Source organism: Cervus canadensis, chromosome 4 (genome assembly GCF_019320065.1).
Source record: "Cervus canadensis isolate Bull #8, Minnesota chromosome 4, ASM1932006v1, whole genome shotgun sequence".
NCBI classification, from domain to species: domain Eukaryota; kingdom Metazoa; phylum Chordata; class Mammalia; order Artiodactyla; family Cervidae; genus Cervus; species Cervus canadensis.
Window position 1 is genome coordinate 103,918,877 of NC_057389.1, and position 15,126 is coordinate 103,934,002.

At 55.5% G+C, this 15,126-nt stretch overlaps 1 protein-coding gene across 15 annotated transcripts in view; it reads left to right on the plus strand.

Moving 5' to 3' along the window:
• Positions 1-15,013, plus strand: part of MAST3 (microtubule associated serine/threonine kinase 3) — a 41,742-nt gene extending 26,729 nt beyond the window's left edge. For all 15 annotated transcript variants that reach the window (XM_043467344.1, XM_043467346.1, XM_043467334.1 and 12 more), the window contains 13 exons: positions 2,915-3,047; positions 3,203-3,368; positions 4,226-4,327; positions 5,014-5,136; positions 6,211-6,320; positions 8,088-8,227; positions 8,713-8,957; positions 9,405-9,611; positions 10,104-10,330; positions 10,555-10,677; positions 11,449-11,585; positions 11,745-11,926; positions 12,944-15,013. In XM_043467344.1, the coding sequence (XP_043323279.1) occupies positions 2,915-3,047; positions 3,203-3,368; positions 4,226-4,327; positions 5,014-5,136; positions 6,211-6,320; positions 8,088-8,227; positions 8,713-8,957; positions 9,405-9,611; positions 10,104-10,330; positions 10,555-10,677; positions 11,449-11,585; positions 11,745-11,926; positions 12,944-13,476 (2,428 nt within the window). In that variant the 3' untranslated portion in view covers positions 13,477-15,013. The remainder of the gene's footprint in view (positions 1-2,914; positions 3,048-3,202; positions 3,369-4,225; positions 4,328-5,013; positions 5,137-6,210; positions 6,321-8,087; positions 8,228-8,712; positions 8,958-9,404; positions 9,612-10,103; positions 10,331-10,554; positions 10,678-11,448; positions 11,586-11,744; positions 11,927-12,943) is intronic.
• The last annotated feature ends 113 nt before the right edge of the window (positions 15,014-15,126 follow it).

Here is a 15,126-nt window from a genome sequence, read left to right on the forward strand (position 1 = left end):
AAGACTCTGTGCTTCCACTACAGTGGGCGTGGGTTCGATCCCTCATTGGTGAACTAAGGTCCCACATGCTGCACAGCGTGGCCAAAAATAAATTAATTACTTTAAATTTTTAAAAAAAAATAAATTTATTCTCTCAGTTCTGGAGGCTAGAAGTTCAAGATCAAAGGGTCGGCTCCCTTCGAAGGTACCAGGGGAGGATGTATTCCAGGGGTCTCTCCTGGCTTCTGGTAGTGCCTAAGCTGTGGCGGCATAATTCTGACCTCCGCATGGTGTCCCCCACTGTGTGCACGTCGGTGTCCAAATCCCCGCTTTTTATAAGGACTCCAGTCCTGTTGGATTAGTGGCCACGTGGTGGCTCCGCAGGTAAAGAGGCTCCCTGCAGTGCAAGAGCCGTAGGAGACGCATGTTCGGTCCCTGGGTCAGGAAGATCCCCTGGAGGAGGGCATGGCAACCACTCCAGTCTTCTTGCCTGGAGGATCCCCGTGGACAGAGGAGCCTGGCGGGCTACAGCCCCTGGGGTCGGAAAGAGCTGGGCACAGCTGAGCGACTAAGCGTAGCACCCACAGCAGCTGCGTGCTCCTGAGTGACCTCATCTTAACCAGTGACTCTCGCAGTGACCCCGTCCCCAGACAAGGTCACACCACAGTTCTGGGGGTTAGCAGCTCCGTGTGTGAAAGTGGGGGATACACAGTTCAGTCCATCACGGAAGAGGGGTGCAGCACCCCTCCCCCACAGCTCCCACCGTTCATCCAGTCCCGCTTCCTCCCAGCCCCCCCAGTCCTCCCCACTGGGTGAGCTGGAGCAAACTCCAGGCATTGTCTCATTTTCTCTGTGACGAGGAAACAGATTCTTAAATACACATGTAGTCAACATTCAAGAGATGAACTTTAAAAAAGACTTATTTATTTATTATTTAATTTATTTATTTGGCCGCACTGGGTCTTAGTTGCAGCTTGTGGGATCTGGTTCCTTTAGCCAGGGATCAAACCCAGGCAGCTTGCATTGGGAGCGTGGAGTCTTACCCATCGGGCCACCAGGGAAGTCCCGGGAAATGAACGTTTTTGAGGCAGGGACGTGCCCATAGGAGCTCAGGAAACATTGGTTTGTCTTAGCAGAGGGCGGCCAAAGGTCTGCTACGAGGCCTTGGTTTTTGGAGGGAGTTGGCTTAGCTGGTAGTTACACCAAAGTGTTTCTTCCACAGCTGGTATACACAGTAGTTGCTTAAGAAGCATCATTTAAAAAAACAGAAACCGGCAGAGGCACGGAATGGGCACACAAAATTGTTTCTTTCTAGAGTTGAGGTACGCAACTCTCTCCTGAGACAACTTGGATACAGACAGTGAATTCTCCAGAAATTTATTAAATATTTTTTAAAATAATTTTATTTATTTATTTATTTATTTTTGGCTGTGCTGGATCTTGGTTGCTGCGTGGGCTTTGCTCCGGTTGCAGCGAGCGGAGGCTGCTCTCTAGCTGCGGTGCTCAAGCTTGTCCTTGTGGCGGCTCCCCGTTGCGGAGCACAGGTGCTAGGGCTCACGGGCTGCAGCAGCTGCGGCTCCTGGGCTTAGCTGCTCCACGTCATGTGGGATCTTCCTGGACCAGGGATCAAACCTGTGTCTCCTGCACTGGCAGGCAGATTCTTTACCGCTGAGCCACCAGGGAAGCCCCTGTTTATTTATTTGTCATTTTATTTATTTATTTTTGGTTGTACCATGTGGTATGCGCAATCTCAGCGCCCAGACTAGGGATTGAACCCATGCCCTTTGCCCTGCAAGCACAGAGTTTTAACCACTGGGGCCACTGGGGAAGTCCTGCAGATATTTATTTTTAAATGGGCAGGTGTACCCAGGAGGTGCATGAAAACGTGACTTTATAAAGCTGATGCATGTGATTTTTATCCCTTAAAATATTTATGTATTTAAACTTGCAAGAGAACATGAACAGCAGCGTACATGATAGGTATGTGATTTTTTTTTGTTTTATTAGTTGGAGGCTAATTACTTCACAACATTTCAGTGGGTTTTGTCATACATTGATATGAATCAGCCATAGATTTACACGTATTCCCCATCCCGATCCCCCCTCCCACCTCCCTCTCCACCCGATTCCTCTGGGTCTTCCCAGTGCACCAGGCCCGAGCACTTGTCTCATGCATCCCACCTGGGCTGGTGATCTGTTTCACCATAGATAGTATACATGCTGTTCTTTTGAAATATCCCACCCTCACCTTCTCCCACAGAGTTCAAAAGTCTGTTCTGTATTTCTGTGTCTCTTTTTCTGTTTTGCATATAGGGTTATCGTTACCATCTTTCTAAATTCCATATATATGTGTTAGTATGCTGTAATGTTCTTTATCTTTCTGGCTTACTTCACTCTGTATAAGGGGGTCCAGTTTCATCCATCTCATTAGGACTGATTCAAATGAATTCTTGGTATGTGATTTTTAAACAACTGGTGCACCCATGAGGGGCTCAAATATTTCTGTATATAGGAGGTGCTAAAGACATGTTCACTTCACAGTAGGTGCTTGCACAATATCTAGTTTGTTAAAAATAATGGCTGTAGGTACAAAAATATGCTGTAGCTGTCCTGCTAGGAGGTGTTCAGGAGACATTTCATTGCCCAGTGGGGAAATGCCATGATTCTTAGGAACTTAATTTTTGCACAGCAAAGTATACAGTAGGTGCTCAACAGTAATACCCGATGCACCGGGAAGGCGCACAGAGATGTTTGCCAAATTTGTAATGTTCCCCAAGAACCTCTGTTTCTTTCCACAATGTAATCAGGCATAGGACGTGCGTTCTGATCCATGGTGGGGTTGGGCCACCTTGGATGGGATGAAGTTCGTGATGGGGGGGCGGCAGGAGCAGCCAAGTACCCCCCAGCCCTGAGCGCCCCACCCACCTGCCCACAGCCTGCTCATCACCTCGCTTGGCCACATCAAGCTCACTGACTTCGGCCTGTCTAAGATTGGGCTCATGAGTATGGCCACCAACCTCTACGAAGGCCACATCGAGAAAGACACCCGGGAGTTCGTGGACAAGCAGGTGGGCAGCGCTGCCTCCCCCTGCCCAAAGCCCAACGCCGGGCCGTGGGGAGACTCTGCGGCATGAGGGAGTACATCAACCATGCCCGTAATTCTGCCCACCCCTCCTTCCCCGGCTGGGAGCCATCCTCAGTTTCCCTGTCCCACCCGGCCCAGGTTTGCGGGACGCCTGAGTACATCGCCCCTGAGGTGATCTTCCGCCAGGGCTACGGGAAGCCAGTGGACTGGTGGGCCATGGGCGTCGTCCTCTATGAATTCCTGGTGGGCTGCGTGCCCTTCTTCGGCGATACCCCCGAGGAACTCTTTGGCCAGGTGGTCAGTGGTGCGTTCCCCACCCCGTGGCCCAGGTTTAATCCCCACCCTGGTTCTGCTCACTGGGCCCTCTGCCTGTGTCGGGGAGGGGAGCAGCCCCATGTGTGGATGGATTGGGCACCTTTGGCATGCCAGGCCCTGGCTGAGCACTGGAGATACAGCCAAGGGCAAGATGGACAGTAAGGGAGATAAATAAGCCAACTATGGAGGGACTCGCCTTGTGGTCCAGTGGTTAAGACTCCACTTTCCTGTGCGGGGGTGGGGGTGGGGGGTTCGATGCCTCTCGGGGAACCAATATCCCGAATGCCCCCTGGTGTGGCCCCCCCAAAAAACTATAGAACAATCAGAGGCAAACATGCAGAGGAGGAAAAGAAGTAGGATGAAGGAAGGGAGCGGGGTGGCAGGTGTGGGTGGTTAGTCAGTCATGTCTGACTCTTTTGCGACCCTATGGATTGTAGGGTTCCTCTGTCCATGGGATTTTCCCAGGCAAGAATACTGGAGTAGGTTGCCGTTTCCTCCTCCAGGGGCTCTTCCCAAGCCAGGGATTGAACCTCGGTCTCCTGGGTCTCCTGCATTGCAGTGAGGGGAAGCCCCAGGTGTAGGGTAGAGGAGCTGTATTAAAAGAGTCACAGAGAACATTGGGGTGACATGTGAGCAAAGTTTTAAAGGAACAAGAGGGAGCCACAGAGATGGAGGAAAGGAAGGTGCTCAAGGCAGAGAGCATGGCCAGAGCAAAGGCTGTGAGGGACCAAAGCTGGAATGCTGAAGGAGGAGAGCAGGCTGACGGCTTGGAGCGCAGAAAGCAGAAGTGCTAGGAGATGCTAGGAAGCACTAGCCCCGCTTCCTCACTCCCTCCTCTCACTTCAGACGAGATCATGTGGCCAGAGGGAGAGGAGGCCCTCCCAGCCGATGCCCAGGACCTTATCACCAGGCTGCTCCGACAGAGCCCACTCGACCGCCTGGGCACTGGTATGTGGGTGTGGGTGGGCTGGAGGCTGGAGGAAGCATGAGCTCTATTTGAGAGGCTGCTTAGAGGACGGGGACTTGAAGCTGGGGTTTTGAAGGATGCGTACAAGCTCACTAGGAACTTGCATAAGACTTTGAAAGCAGCTGGGTCGAGTGCAGACTGGGGCACTGAGGCTGTGTGTGGGAGCCCGCCAGGTCACCATGGGCTGTGTCCTAAGTTCCCCAAGGACCAGCGCAGTGGATCCCACTGTCCAGGTTTCCCCAGCCACCAAAATGGGGATAAAGGGATTATTTAATACTGATGCAGCCACCCAGTATGTGGCCACTACGGATCACTTTCAGGATGAAACTTGGCCACTGGAGAGGACCATGAGGGCTGAGGTCGGGGAACAGGATACATTTGTGCAGTCAGCTCTGCTCCTTGGGGTAGAAACATGTGGAAAGGGGCCCCAGAAGGAATCTCTCCTGAGGTGCTGGCATTTCTCCGGGTGTCGGGATCTCAGGATCCAGCCGAGGGAAGATCAGGGTCTAGGTTCTAGCCTTAGCTTGGTTCCCCTCTGGGCTCTTAAATGACAGCTATTTTCCCCTCCCATCTTTGTGGCTCTGCCCTGGCCAAGTTTGGGTTCATAACCATCCCAGGGAGCCGTGGGGGTTGGGGACCAGCAGGGCTCAGCCGGCCATGTCTGCAGGAGGCACCCATGAGGTCAAGCAACACCCGTTCTTCTGGACGCTGGACTGGGCCGGGCTTCTGCGTCACAAGGCCGAGTTCGTGCCGCAGCTTGAAGCAGAGGACGATACCAGCTACTTCGACAGTAAGCGGGGACCCAGGCTCTGCTGTCCCACTCTCTCCGAGGGCAGTAAGGGGTCTCTGCCGGGGTCCCCATCCCAGCTCGACGCCTCACCCTGGGCCTGGAGCTGCTGACTTCCTGAGCTTTCCAGGACTCTGGGCATGTGTGTGCTGGCTGCCCACCCCCCCCCGCCAAGACACCCCTGCTAGGGTTTCCTTTGCACCTGAGCTCAGGTACTGCAGCACCCCCTCGGGTTGCGGGAGGGGACACCAAGCTACTTAGGGTGGCAGACCGTTTCCTGGGATCCCCCAGCCGGTTCGGCCTCCTGAGTCTCAGCCATGACCAGGCATGGAACCTTGCCTGTCACACAGGAGGGTGGGCTGCCTTGCTCAGCTTGGGTGGAGGGGGTCCCCTCAAGCACTTCAGGTGGGCTCAGACAAATCTCCCTCTCCCTACGTGGGGCTCTGGCCAATCCCAGAGTAAATGCCCTTGGCTTCCAGCGCCTCCTCCAGAACTGGATGTGTGACCTGGAGCATGTCAGAGGTCCTCTCTGAACATCTGTTTCCTTTTCTGTAAAATGAGGAACATCTTTTATGTTTGAGCTGTGCGGCGTTACCCAGCTCTAGGGGACCCATCTCAAGAGTGAGGAAACTGAGACAGGAATTCCCATCCACGGCCCCACCACTTTTAGGGACACACCTGGGATTTATTCCCAGACACTAAATCTGCCAGGGCTTCCCTGATGGCTCACAGGTAGAAAATCCGCCTGCCAATTCAGGAGATGTGGGTTTGATCCCTGGGTGGGGAAGATCCCCTGGAGGAGGGCACAACAACCCACTCCTGTATTCTTGCCTGGGAAATCCCATGAACAGAGGAGCCTGGCAGGCTACAGTCCAAGGGGTCGTAAAGAGTCGGACACGAATGAGCAACTAAATCTGCCACCCAAGCCTCCTCTGTCTTTAAATGTACCGGGCAGCGTCCCACCTCAGTGCCTGTGCCCTGACAGTGTCTCCCCTCCCGGGAGCCCCCCCCCCACATCACCCCACAGCCCTGCGTCCACACCAGGCCTCAGGTGGGCGATGCCTTCCCCCTCTGCAGCCCGCTCGGAACGTTACCGCCACCTGGGCTCTGAAGATGACGAGACTAACGATGAGGAGTCATCTGCAGAGATCCCCCAGTTCTCGTCCTGTTCCCACCGCTTCAGCAAGGTGAGCCTGGGATCCTGGGTCTAGCTGGCACTCAGGAAACAGGGCAAGATGTTTGTTTGGAGTTGTTTTGATTCTTTTGGCTGCGTCAGGTCTGAGTTGCGGCATGTGGAATATTCATTGCAACCTGTGGGCTTTATCTCTAGTTGAGGCGCAGCAGCTCACAGGCTTAGTTGCCCTGAGGCATGTGGAAGCTTAGTTCCCCGACCTGGGAATCAAACCCATGCCCCCTGCATTGCAAGTCGGATTCTTAACCACTGGACCATCAGGGGAGTCCCTGCCTGGGCTTTTTTTTTTTTTTTAATTTTTGTTTTCATTGCAGTGAAATACATATAACATAAACTATTTTAACTGTTTTAAACTGTACAATCCAGTGACATTTAGTACATTCAGAGTGTTGTGCAACCATCACAACATTTATCTGGTTCCAGAACATTTCCATCACGCCCAAAGGGCAACTTTGTACCTGTCTGCAGTCACTCCTTATTTCCCCCTCCCTCACCCCCACAACCAGTAATCTGCTTTCTGTTTCTGCAGGTAACATTTGCATTTGTAACATCTGCATTTACCTGCTCTGCACATATCACATACATGATATGTGTATGTGACACACATCACATGTCGCCCAGTCCAGCATCCAGAAGAACGGGTGCTGCTTGACTTCATGGGTGCCTCCTGCAGATGCTGGCTGACCCCTGCTGGTCCCCACCTGCCATGACCCCGTGGGCCAGTTATGAACCCAAACTTGGCCAGCGCAGAACCACAAAGATGGGAGGGGAAAAGCAGCCATTGTTTAAGAGAAACCCCGGCACCTCAGGAGGGATTCCTTCCGCGGCCCCTTTCCACATGTTTCTACTCCATACATTCTGTGGGCTTTTGTGTCTGGCTGCTGCTTTTATTTTTAATATTTATTTATTTGGCTGTGTGGGCTCTTAGTTGCAGTGCGTGGGGTCTAGTTCCCTGACCAAGGACCAAATCTGCGCCCCCTGCGTTGGGAGCTCAGAGTCTTAGCCACTGGACCACCAGCCAAGTCCCTGGCTTTTTTTTTTTTTTTCGCTTCCCTGCATGGCTGGTAGGATCTTAGATCTCCGACCAGGGATTGAACCCAGCAGCAATGAGAACTCGGAGTCCTAACCACTGAATCACTAGGGAATTGCCTGTTTCTGGCTTCTTAAGACTGATCTACGCGATAGCGTGTCCTTGCTATGGCTGAATAATATTCCACTTTGTGACTGGATCACAATTTTGTTTATCCACTCATCAGTTGACGAACCATCTTGTTTTTTTCCACTTTGGGGCAATTGTGAATAGACCTGCTATGCTGGGTGTTATTTTATAGCGTCATCAGCTTCACTTAAGTTCCTTCCTTTGTTTATAATTGGAACAAAAAACCTCCACAGTGACTTCCCTGGCGGTGCAGTGGTTAAGACTCCAAGCTTCCACTGCAGAGGGCATGGGTTCAGTCCCTGGTGGGGGAGCTAAGAGCCTGCATGCCGTGCAGCATGACCAAAAAAAAACCCCAAAATCTGCACTGCTTATGGGCCTGGGCCCCACGGGCGGGAAACTTCAGCTGTGGCCCCTTGGTAACCAGGCCTGTCAAGCCTCAGTCTCTCCATCTGTAGAGTAGGCTAAAGACACTGTGTCTTTAAAGAAGTGGTGAGAAAGGATTTGAGGAAATGACTCAGAAGCATCGGGCATGTAGGAAGCACTCAACTAAGCCATCCCCCAGGGATGCGGTTGTTGTGACTGTTATTTTTAATTGCTTCCCAGGTCTATAGCAGCTCTGAGTTCCTGGCCGCCCAGCCCACCCCAACCTTCGCTGAACGGAGCTTCAGTGAGGACCGGGAGGAAGGGTGGGAACGCAGCAACGAGGGGGACTATGGGCGCCGGCTGAGCACCACCGAGGTCCGGTAGGTGGGCTGGGGAGTGGAACCACCAAGCCTGACATTGGAACGAGCTCCCCAGTGGCCCAGTAGAAAAGGGTCAAACACATTGGCAGCCTGGCCTCTGTTATCACTCCCTGTGGATTTGCGTTCCTAACCGCACTGCAGGTCAAGGCAGCCACGCACCATCACGCTGGTCGGCTTTTGCTTGCTTCCTCTGCCCAGAATGCCCTTTGCTCCTGCTCACGAAGCCTCGTTCATCTGTCAGGGTCCAGACTCAACACGAATGATCAATGTCTGCTTGAGGAGGGGCATCGGAAGCTGGGTTTTAAAAGACGAATAGGAGTTTTCTGGGCAGTCACAGAGGATGGAGCAGGCACAGGGCACTCACTTTGTCTTTACAGATTACCTCTGACTCTAGGCTGAGGGTTAAGATGCAGCCACTAGGGGAGACTGGGTGCTCTGGGGTCAGGGCATCTGGCAAGTGTGACGCAGGCTTTTCCCCACTACAGGCTGAGATCCTGCACCTCTTCTGGTTCATCTTGCCACTCATCCTCCTCCCAGCCTGAGCGGGGCCCTAGCCCATCTCTCCTGAACACCATCAGCCTGGACACGATGCCCAAGTTTGCCTTCTCATCAGAGGATGAGGGAGCTGGCCCCGGTCCTGTGGGCCCCAAAAGGCCCGTCTTCATTCTGGGGGAGCCCGATGCTCCCCCAGAAGCCACCCCAGTGATACCCAAGCCCTCCAGCCTTTCTGGTAGGTAGAATCCAGGATCGGAGGGGTAGTCTTATGGCAAATTTCCCACAGGAGGGACTATTTAAGATGGGTTTTGAAGGATGAGTAGGAGTTCTCCAGAGAGAACATTCATTGGCTAACAAAGGCCTCAGTCTAGGGATGATACCCTCAGCTTCAGTGGATCAGGAGAGAGGAGTTGAACTGGGGAGCTCTGAGAGTGGGAGTAGGGATCTAACTGGAGTGAGGGCAAGGCTTTGTGAAGGAGGGGACCTGAAGAATGGAGCTTCCCAGGGAGAGCAGTGCAGGAAGGGTGTGCAAGAAAAGGGAACGGCCTGTGTAACAGCCAGGAGACTGGACTGTGTGCACGCCGACCAGGAAGGAAGGGGCTTTGCCTTCTGAGGGCAGAAGGGCCACATGGTAAGCTGGAGAGTGGGGCAGACTAACCCCCGACCCTGTTGTCCCTCACAGCTGACACCGCCGCCCTCAGCCATGCGCGCCTACGAAGCAACAGCACCGGTGCACGACACTCCACGCCACGGGCCCTGGATGCTGGCCGGGGCCGCCGCCTCGGGAGCCCGAGGGACTCTGCCCCGGAGAAATCCAAGACCTCCCCCAGCGGAGGCCGCGTGCCCAAGTCAGCCTCAGTGTCCGCCCTGTCGCTCATCATCACAGCAGGTAACACCCATGGCCCAGCCTTGTCTTGGCGTGCCTGCCCACGTCCATTTTTAACCACAGGGTGGAGGCAGTTTTGGCCAGAGGCGGCTGGCAGGGGTCCTTCCAGGTGATGTGGGGGCTGCTGTTGAGGGCTGAGCCCAGGAGAGGGGAAGCAGCAGGGGAGGGGCTGGCATTCGCGGCAGTGGGCACTGCATGTGCCAAGACTCGAAGGGGTGGGAGAAGGTGTCTGGGGGCATTGCAGCAGCAGCAAAGCTGCCGGAGTGATCAGGATGGGAATTTCCCTGATGGTCCGGTGATTAAGACTCTGTGCTCCCACTAGAGGGGGCATGGTTCCATCCTTGGTCAGGTCAGGGAACTAAGATCCTACAGGCCACGTGGTGTGGTCAAAAACCAAAAACATTAAACAGCGATCAGTGTGGAGGGGGAGGGGAAGGGGCCTTGTGAGGGGCCCCCCAAGGCAGTGACCCCCCTCCCTGAACCTTGTCCCTGCAGATGATGGCAGCGGTGGCCCCCTCATGAGCCCCCTGTCCCCACGCTCACTGTCCTCTAACCCATCGTCCCGCGACTCCTCTCCAAGCCGAGACCCTTCCCCCGTGTGTGGCAGCCTGCGGCCCCCCATCGTCATCCACAGCTCAGGCAAAAAGTACGGCTTCAACCTGCGGGCGATCCGCGTCTACATGGGCGACAGTGACGTCTACACTGTGCACCACGTGGTGTGGGTGAGTTGGCCCTGGGATGGGCGGGGACAGCCGGACCTGGTTGGAGTCCGGCGCTGCCCTGGTGCGGGGGCTTCCCTTGCGGAGCTGCGTTTGTTAGTCTGGGAAAGCGGGGAAGCCAGGCAGTGTGGAAGCATCAGCTTGCTGGGGGCCCAAGGCTGACTCAGCTGGGCTGGGGTCTCTGTGGGGCCCGGACCACTGACCCCCTTCCGCTACCCCCACCCCAGAGTGTGGAGGAAGGAAGCCCCGCCCAGGAGGCAGGCCTGCGAGCTGGGGACCTGATCACCCACATCAACGGGGAGTCCGTCCTGGGATTGGTGCACATGGATGTCGTGGAGCTGTTGCTGAAGGTGCAACCCTTTCCCCCCCACCACTCCCACCCCCCGCCCCCCGCCCCGGCCTCCCCATGGGGCTCCGAGCCCCCACCCCTGGTCCATCCTCAGAGCACCCTGATCTCCCTGCCCTGATCCTGTAACCCCCGTCCCCTCCCCTTTGTCTCAGCTGCAGATTCTGTGTGGTTCTCCCGCTCCAACCACAGCATTCCACTTGGGCCCTGCATTCCTCCTCCCTTCTGCTTCCTTCTCTTTTTCTTTCTTCTTTTTTATGTTTTTTTGGCCAAGTGGCATGCGGGATCTTAGTTCCCTGAACAGGGATCACACCCGCACCCCCTGCAGTGGAATTGCAAGTCCTAATCACTGGACAGCCAGGAGAGTCCCGGCTTCCTTCTTCAGCCCCCTTATATCACCCCTCATAGCCACTCCTCCAGGAAGCCCCCCGGGGGCCCCACTCCTGACCTTCCCTCTGGCCCACTTGACCCTGGGGGGGGGGGGGTGGTATCTGTGCCATATTTGCCTCTGGCCTCCTCAAAGGCTGAGGCCCAGAGTGAGGCACAAGCGAGGAGGCAGGCCACTGGTTGGATAGCTCCTGGGACCAGTGGGTGAGTCGATGGCTCACTGGATGGATCGACAGATGGCACACATCCATCTTTGGCCCAGTGAGTGGGGAGGCCATTAGTTGAAAAATGGGTGGTTAGGATCCAGGGCTTTTGATGGACGAGTAGGTGGGTGGAGGGCTCACTGGCTAGGAGGCACACTGGCGACCCTTCGCCATCCTTCCTGCAGAGCGGCAACAAGATCGCCCTTCGGACCACAGCGCTGGAGAACACGTCCATCAAGGTGGGCCCCGCCCGGAAGAACGTGACCAAGGGCCGCATGGCGCGCAGGAGCAAGCGGAGCCGCCGGCGGGAGACGCAGGACCGGTGAGCAGTGGGCCGGCCCCCGCGGGGGCTGATGCGGGACGCAGGACCGGTGAGCAGGGGCCGGCCCCCGCGGGGGGCTGACGTGGGATGCACCGCGTGCTTGGGCAGTCCTGGCCACAGGGGTGGGACTTGTGAAGAATCTGGGTTTCTAACCCCTAGGCGGAAATCGCTCTTCAAGAAGATCTCAAAACAGTCGTCCGTGCTGCACACCAGCCGCAGCTTCTCCTCCGGCCTCCACCAGTCCCTGTCGTCCAGCGAAAGCCTCCCAGGCTCTCCCACCCACAGCCTGTCCCCCAGCCCCACCACACCCTGCCGCAGCCCAGCTCCCGATGCCCCAGCAGGTGGGTGCACCCCCAGGACCACCCTGGGAAGAAGGCCACACAGGGCTGCAGTGGTTGGCCCAGGGAGGGGGGCGAACAGAGTTGGAAGGATGGAGTGACATGATGAATGACAGCCTCAAAGGCAGCCTGGGGTGGGCCGGGCAGGTGTGAGGGCAGGGAAGGGTGTGTCCGGCAGAAGGGAACGTCATAAGCAAAGGAGATCTAGACAAGAGGGATGTGAAAGCTAGAGGGAGGCTAGGGAGAGGGGATTGGGGGATGGATCAAGCCAAAGAGCTGGGCTTAAATTGGTGGGGGGTGGGGGTGTGGAATAGGGAGCCACAGAGAGTGAGCCAGAGAGGATATGGAAGGATAGTTCTAGAGCAGGAAAGGATGGTGACTTCGTCCAACCCTGAGGTTCCCCAGTCTGTGAGAGACAGCCGGAGATGGACACCCCTATTTCCACTGGGTTAACATCAGTCTAGAGGGAGAGAGAGACAGGCTGGGGCAATCCACAGAGAAGGAAGGCATCCTAGAGGAGAGCCACAGAGCTGCTCTCCCAGGAAGCCCGCCCTGCCTTCTGAGGAACCCACTGCTATCTCTCTAGCCTACCCTGACCTCAAGGGGCTGGGGGTATCTGGGCCATCTTTGCCCTCCTTAGACCAGACATCCTCTGAGGCTGAGGCCTAGGGGTGGAGAGTGGGTACAGGCAGAGGCAGGGCCCTTATTGGATAACTTCCTGAACCAGTGGGTGGATGGCTCATGGGATGGACGGATGGACAGTGGACAGGTACCTTTGGCCAAATGATTTGGTGGAACATTTAGATAAGAAGTAGGTGAAAAGGTGCTAGGGCTTTGATGAATGAATAGGAGTTTACCAGATCTAAGCCAAAGGCAGAACCTGTGCAAACAAAGGGAAGACCAGGCCTGATAGGTGACCACATGCCTGGAAGTGATATGGGCTTTGCAGTCAGTCCCAGGGCCCCACCTCAAGGCTGGGACATTGAGACTGGTGGCCTAACCCTCCCCTGTCACCCACAGACACAGCGTCTCCACCCAACATATCCCCAAGCTCCAGCAGCCCTGCATCTCCAGCTGCCGCTGGCCACACCCGCCCCAGCTCCCTGCACGGCCTGGCCGCCAAGCTCGGGCCACCTCGCCCCAAAGCCGGCCGCCGCAAGTCCACCAGCAGCATCCCGCCCTCCCCGCTGGCCTGCCCACCTGTGTCCGCGCCCCCACCCCGCTCACCCTCACCCCTGCCAGGGCACCCACCCGTGCCTGCCCGATCCCCAAGGCTGCGCCGAGGCCAGTCAGCTGACAAGCTGGGTACAGGTGAGCGACTGGACGGGGATCTGGGGCGCCGCAGCCGCGGGCCGGACTCTGAGCTGGTGATCATGCGACGGCTGCATCTGTCTGAGCGCCGAGACTCCTTCAAGAAGCAGGAGGCCGTGCAGGAGGTGAGCTTTGACGAGCCACTGGAAGAAGCCACTGGGCCACCCACCTTGGTGCCGCAAATTGCCGTGGAGGGCGCTGAGGCTGTGTCCGGAGCCCCTGGACCCTCTGGGAGAGACTAATCTACCTGGCCTCCCCCTGGCCTGGCAGTCAATGCATTTTCTGTGGAATGTGTTTTCCATAAACTGACACCCGGATGGAGAGTGAGCCACCAGCCTTTGACACCTGAAAGAAGAGAAGCCATCGCGGTTCTTGCCGGAAGGCCTAGACAGTGCCTCCTTCGTGTTTTGGAGCTGGTCAATCAGGGGCCCGTAGGGGCAGGAATGGGAGACTAGGGTAGCGTTGTAAATAGCGGCAAATCCCTGCAACTAATTTATTACTTTTTATAAGCGATAGTCAGACTGAGTCGCCAGCCTTAAGGCGGCTGCCCGGGTCTTGCCCCAGGCACCTGGGACCCATTTGTAAACCCTGCCCACCTGGGCTGAGAAGGAAGCACTTTGGACAAGTCAACACGTGTTCGTGTTTTATGGTTTTTCTGTTCTTTTAAAGTTTTGTGTGTGTGTGTTACTCGATCCCATCCCTGACTCAAGACCCATACATTTGAAGGGATGCAGCCTAGCTTATCAGTCCAGGCCCAGTTTGGATGACTTGGAGAGTCTGTAAACAATTCCCCTCCACCACAAAACAAAGTAGTTCTGATGATGGACTGGATTCTGCAGGCTACTTCCCACCATCATGGCCTCCATCTCTCGGCCAGCCTTGCTAGAGTCTGCCTCCAGTCCTATAGGCTTAGGGGTTGTGGGAACTGGGGCTTCGATGTATGAGTAGAAGTTCACCAAATATAGACAGAGGAGTCATCCACCTCACAGGCAGACACTGTGCCCCGGGAGGCAGAGGCCTCAAAGGGCAGTGCCAGTAGGGGAAGAATGTCCACCCTGGACACAAGGCTTTTTGTATCTGATGCCTGCCAGGGTGAGAACTTGACCATGATGTGTCTGAAACACCCCTGGGAAGTGCCCTCGATATGTCAGAGCCTTGCTGGGATGAAATCTGAATAAGAAAATCCAACTGGGGGGCAGTGAGGCCCCAGTTGAAATCTTGGCTTCACTGGCTCTGGGAAAATGGCTTCCCCACTCTGTGCCTCAGTTTCCTTGTGTTTACAAAACTAATACTAATGACTATTAAGCACCTACTGTATGCCAAGCGCTTTTACTTGTGGCTTCTCCCTCAGTCAGCCTTGAGAAGGCTGGAGGTAGTGTTGTCCTCCCCATAACTAAGGCCTGGCAAGGGGTGGAGACATGCCCCACGCTTTTTCTGGTAAGAGTCATGCAGCCAGCCCCTGTCCTGGGCATTGTCAAGGGAGCTGTGGAGAATCTGTTGTCAGATACAGCAGACTCCAACTCCAACCCTCTCCCCTGAAATGCTGAGTGGTCCACCGGGCATCTCAGAGCCTCCATTTTCATTGGGAGATGGCTGACATGATGGCTGTGTCCCACATGATGAGGGCACTTTGCAGGCTCTGCAGCCCACTCTGCGTTCCTTCCGGAGACACCCACACAGCACTGTCTGGTGTTGGAGCTAGATCAAGGCTGTGCATGACTTTTGCTCCCGCCTTCCATCCTGGAGCTGACAGTGAATAAAAGCTCACATTTACAAAGAGGAGGTCCGATGTCTGGATTTCTGAGGGGCCGAGAAGAGGGTAAGGGAAGAGTGGGGTGGGGGTGGGATGAAAATAGACCCTTGGCTCAAAGTCGCCCGAAGTGGGTTTTGAA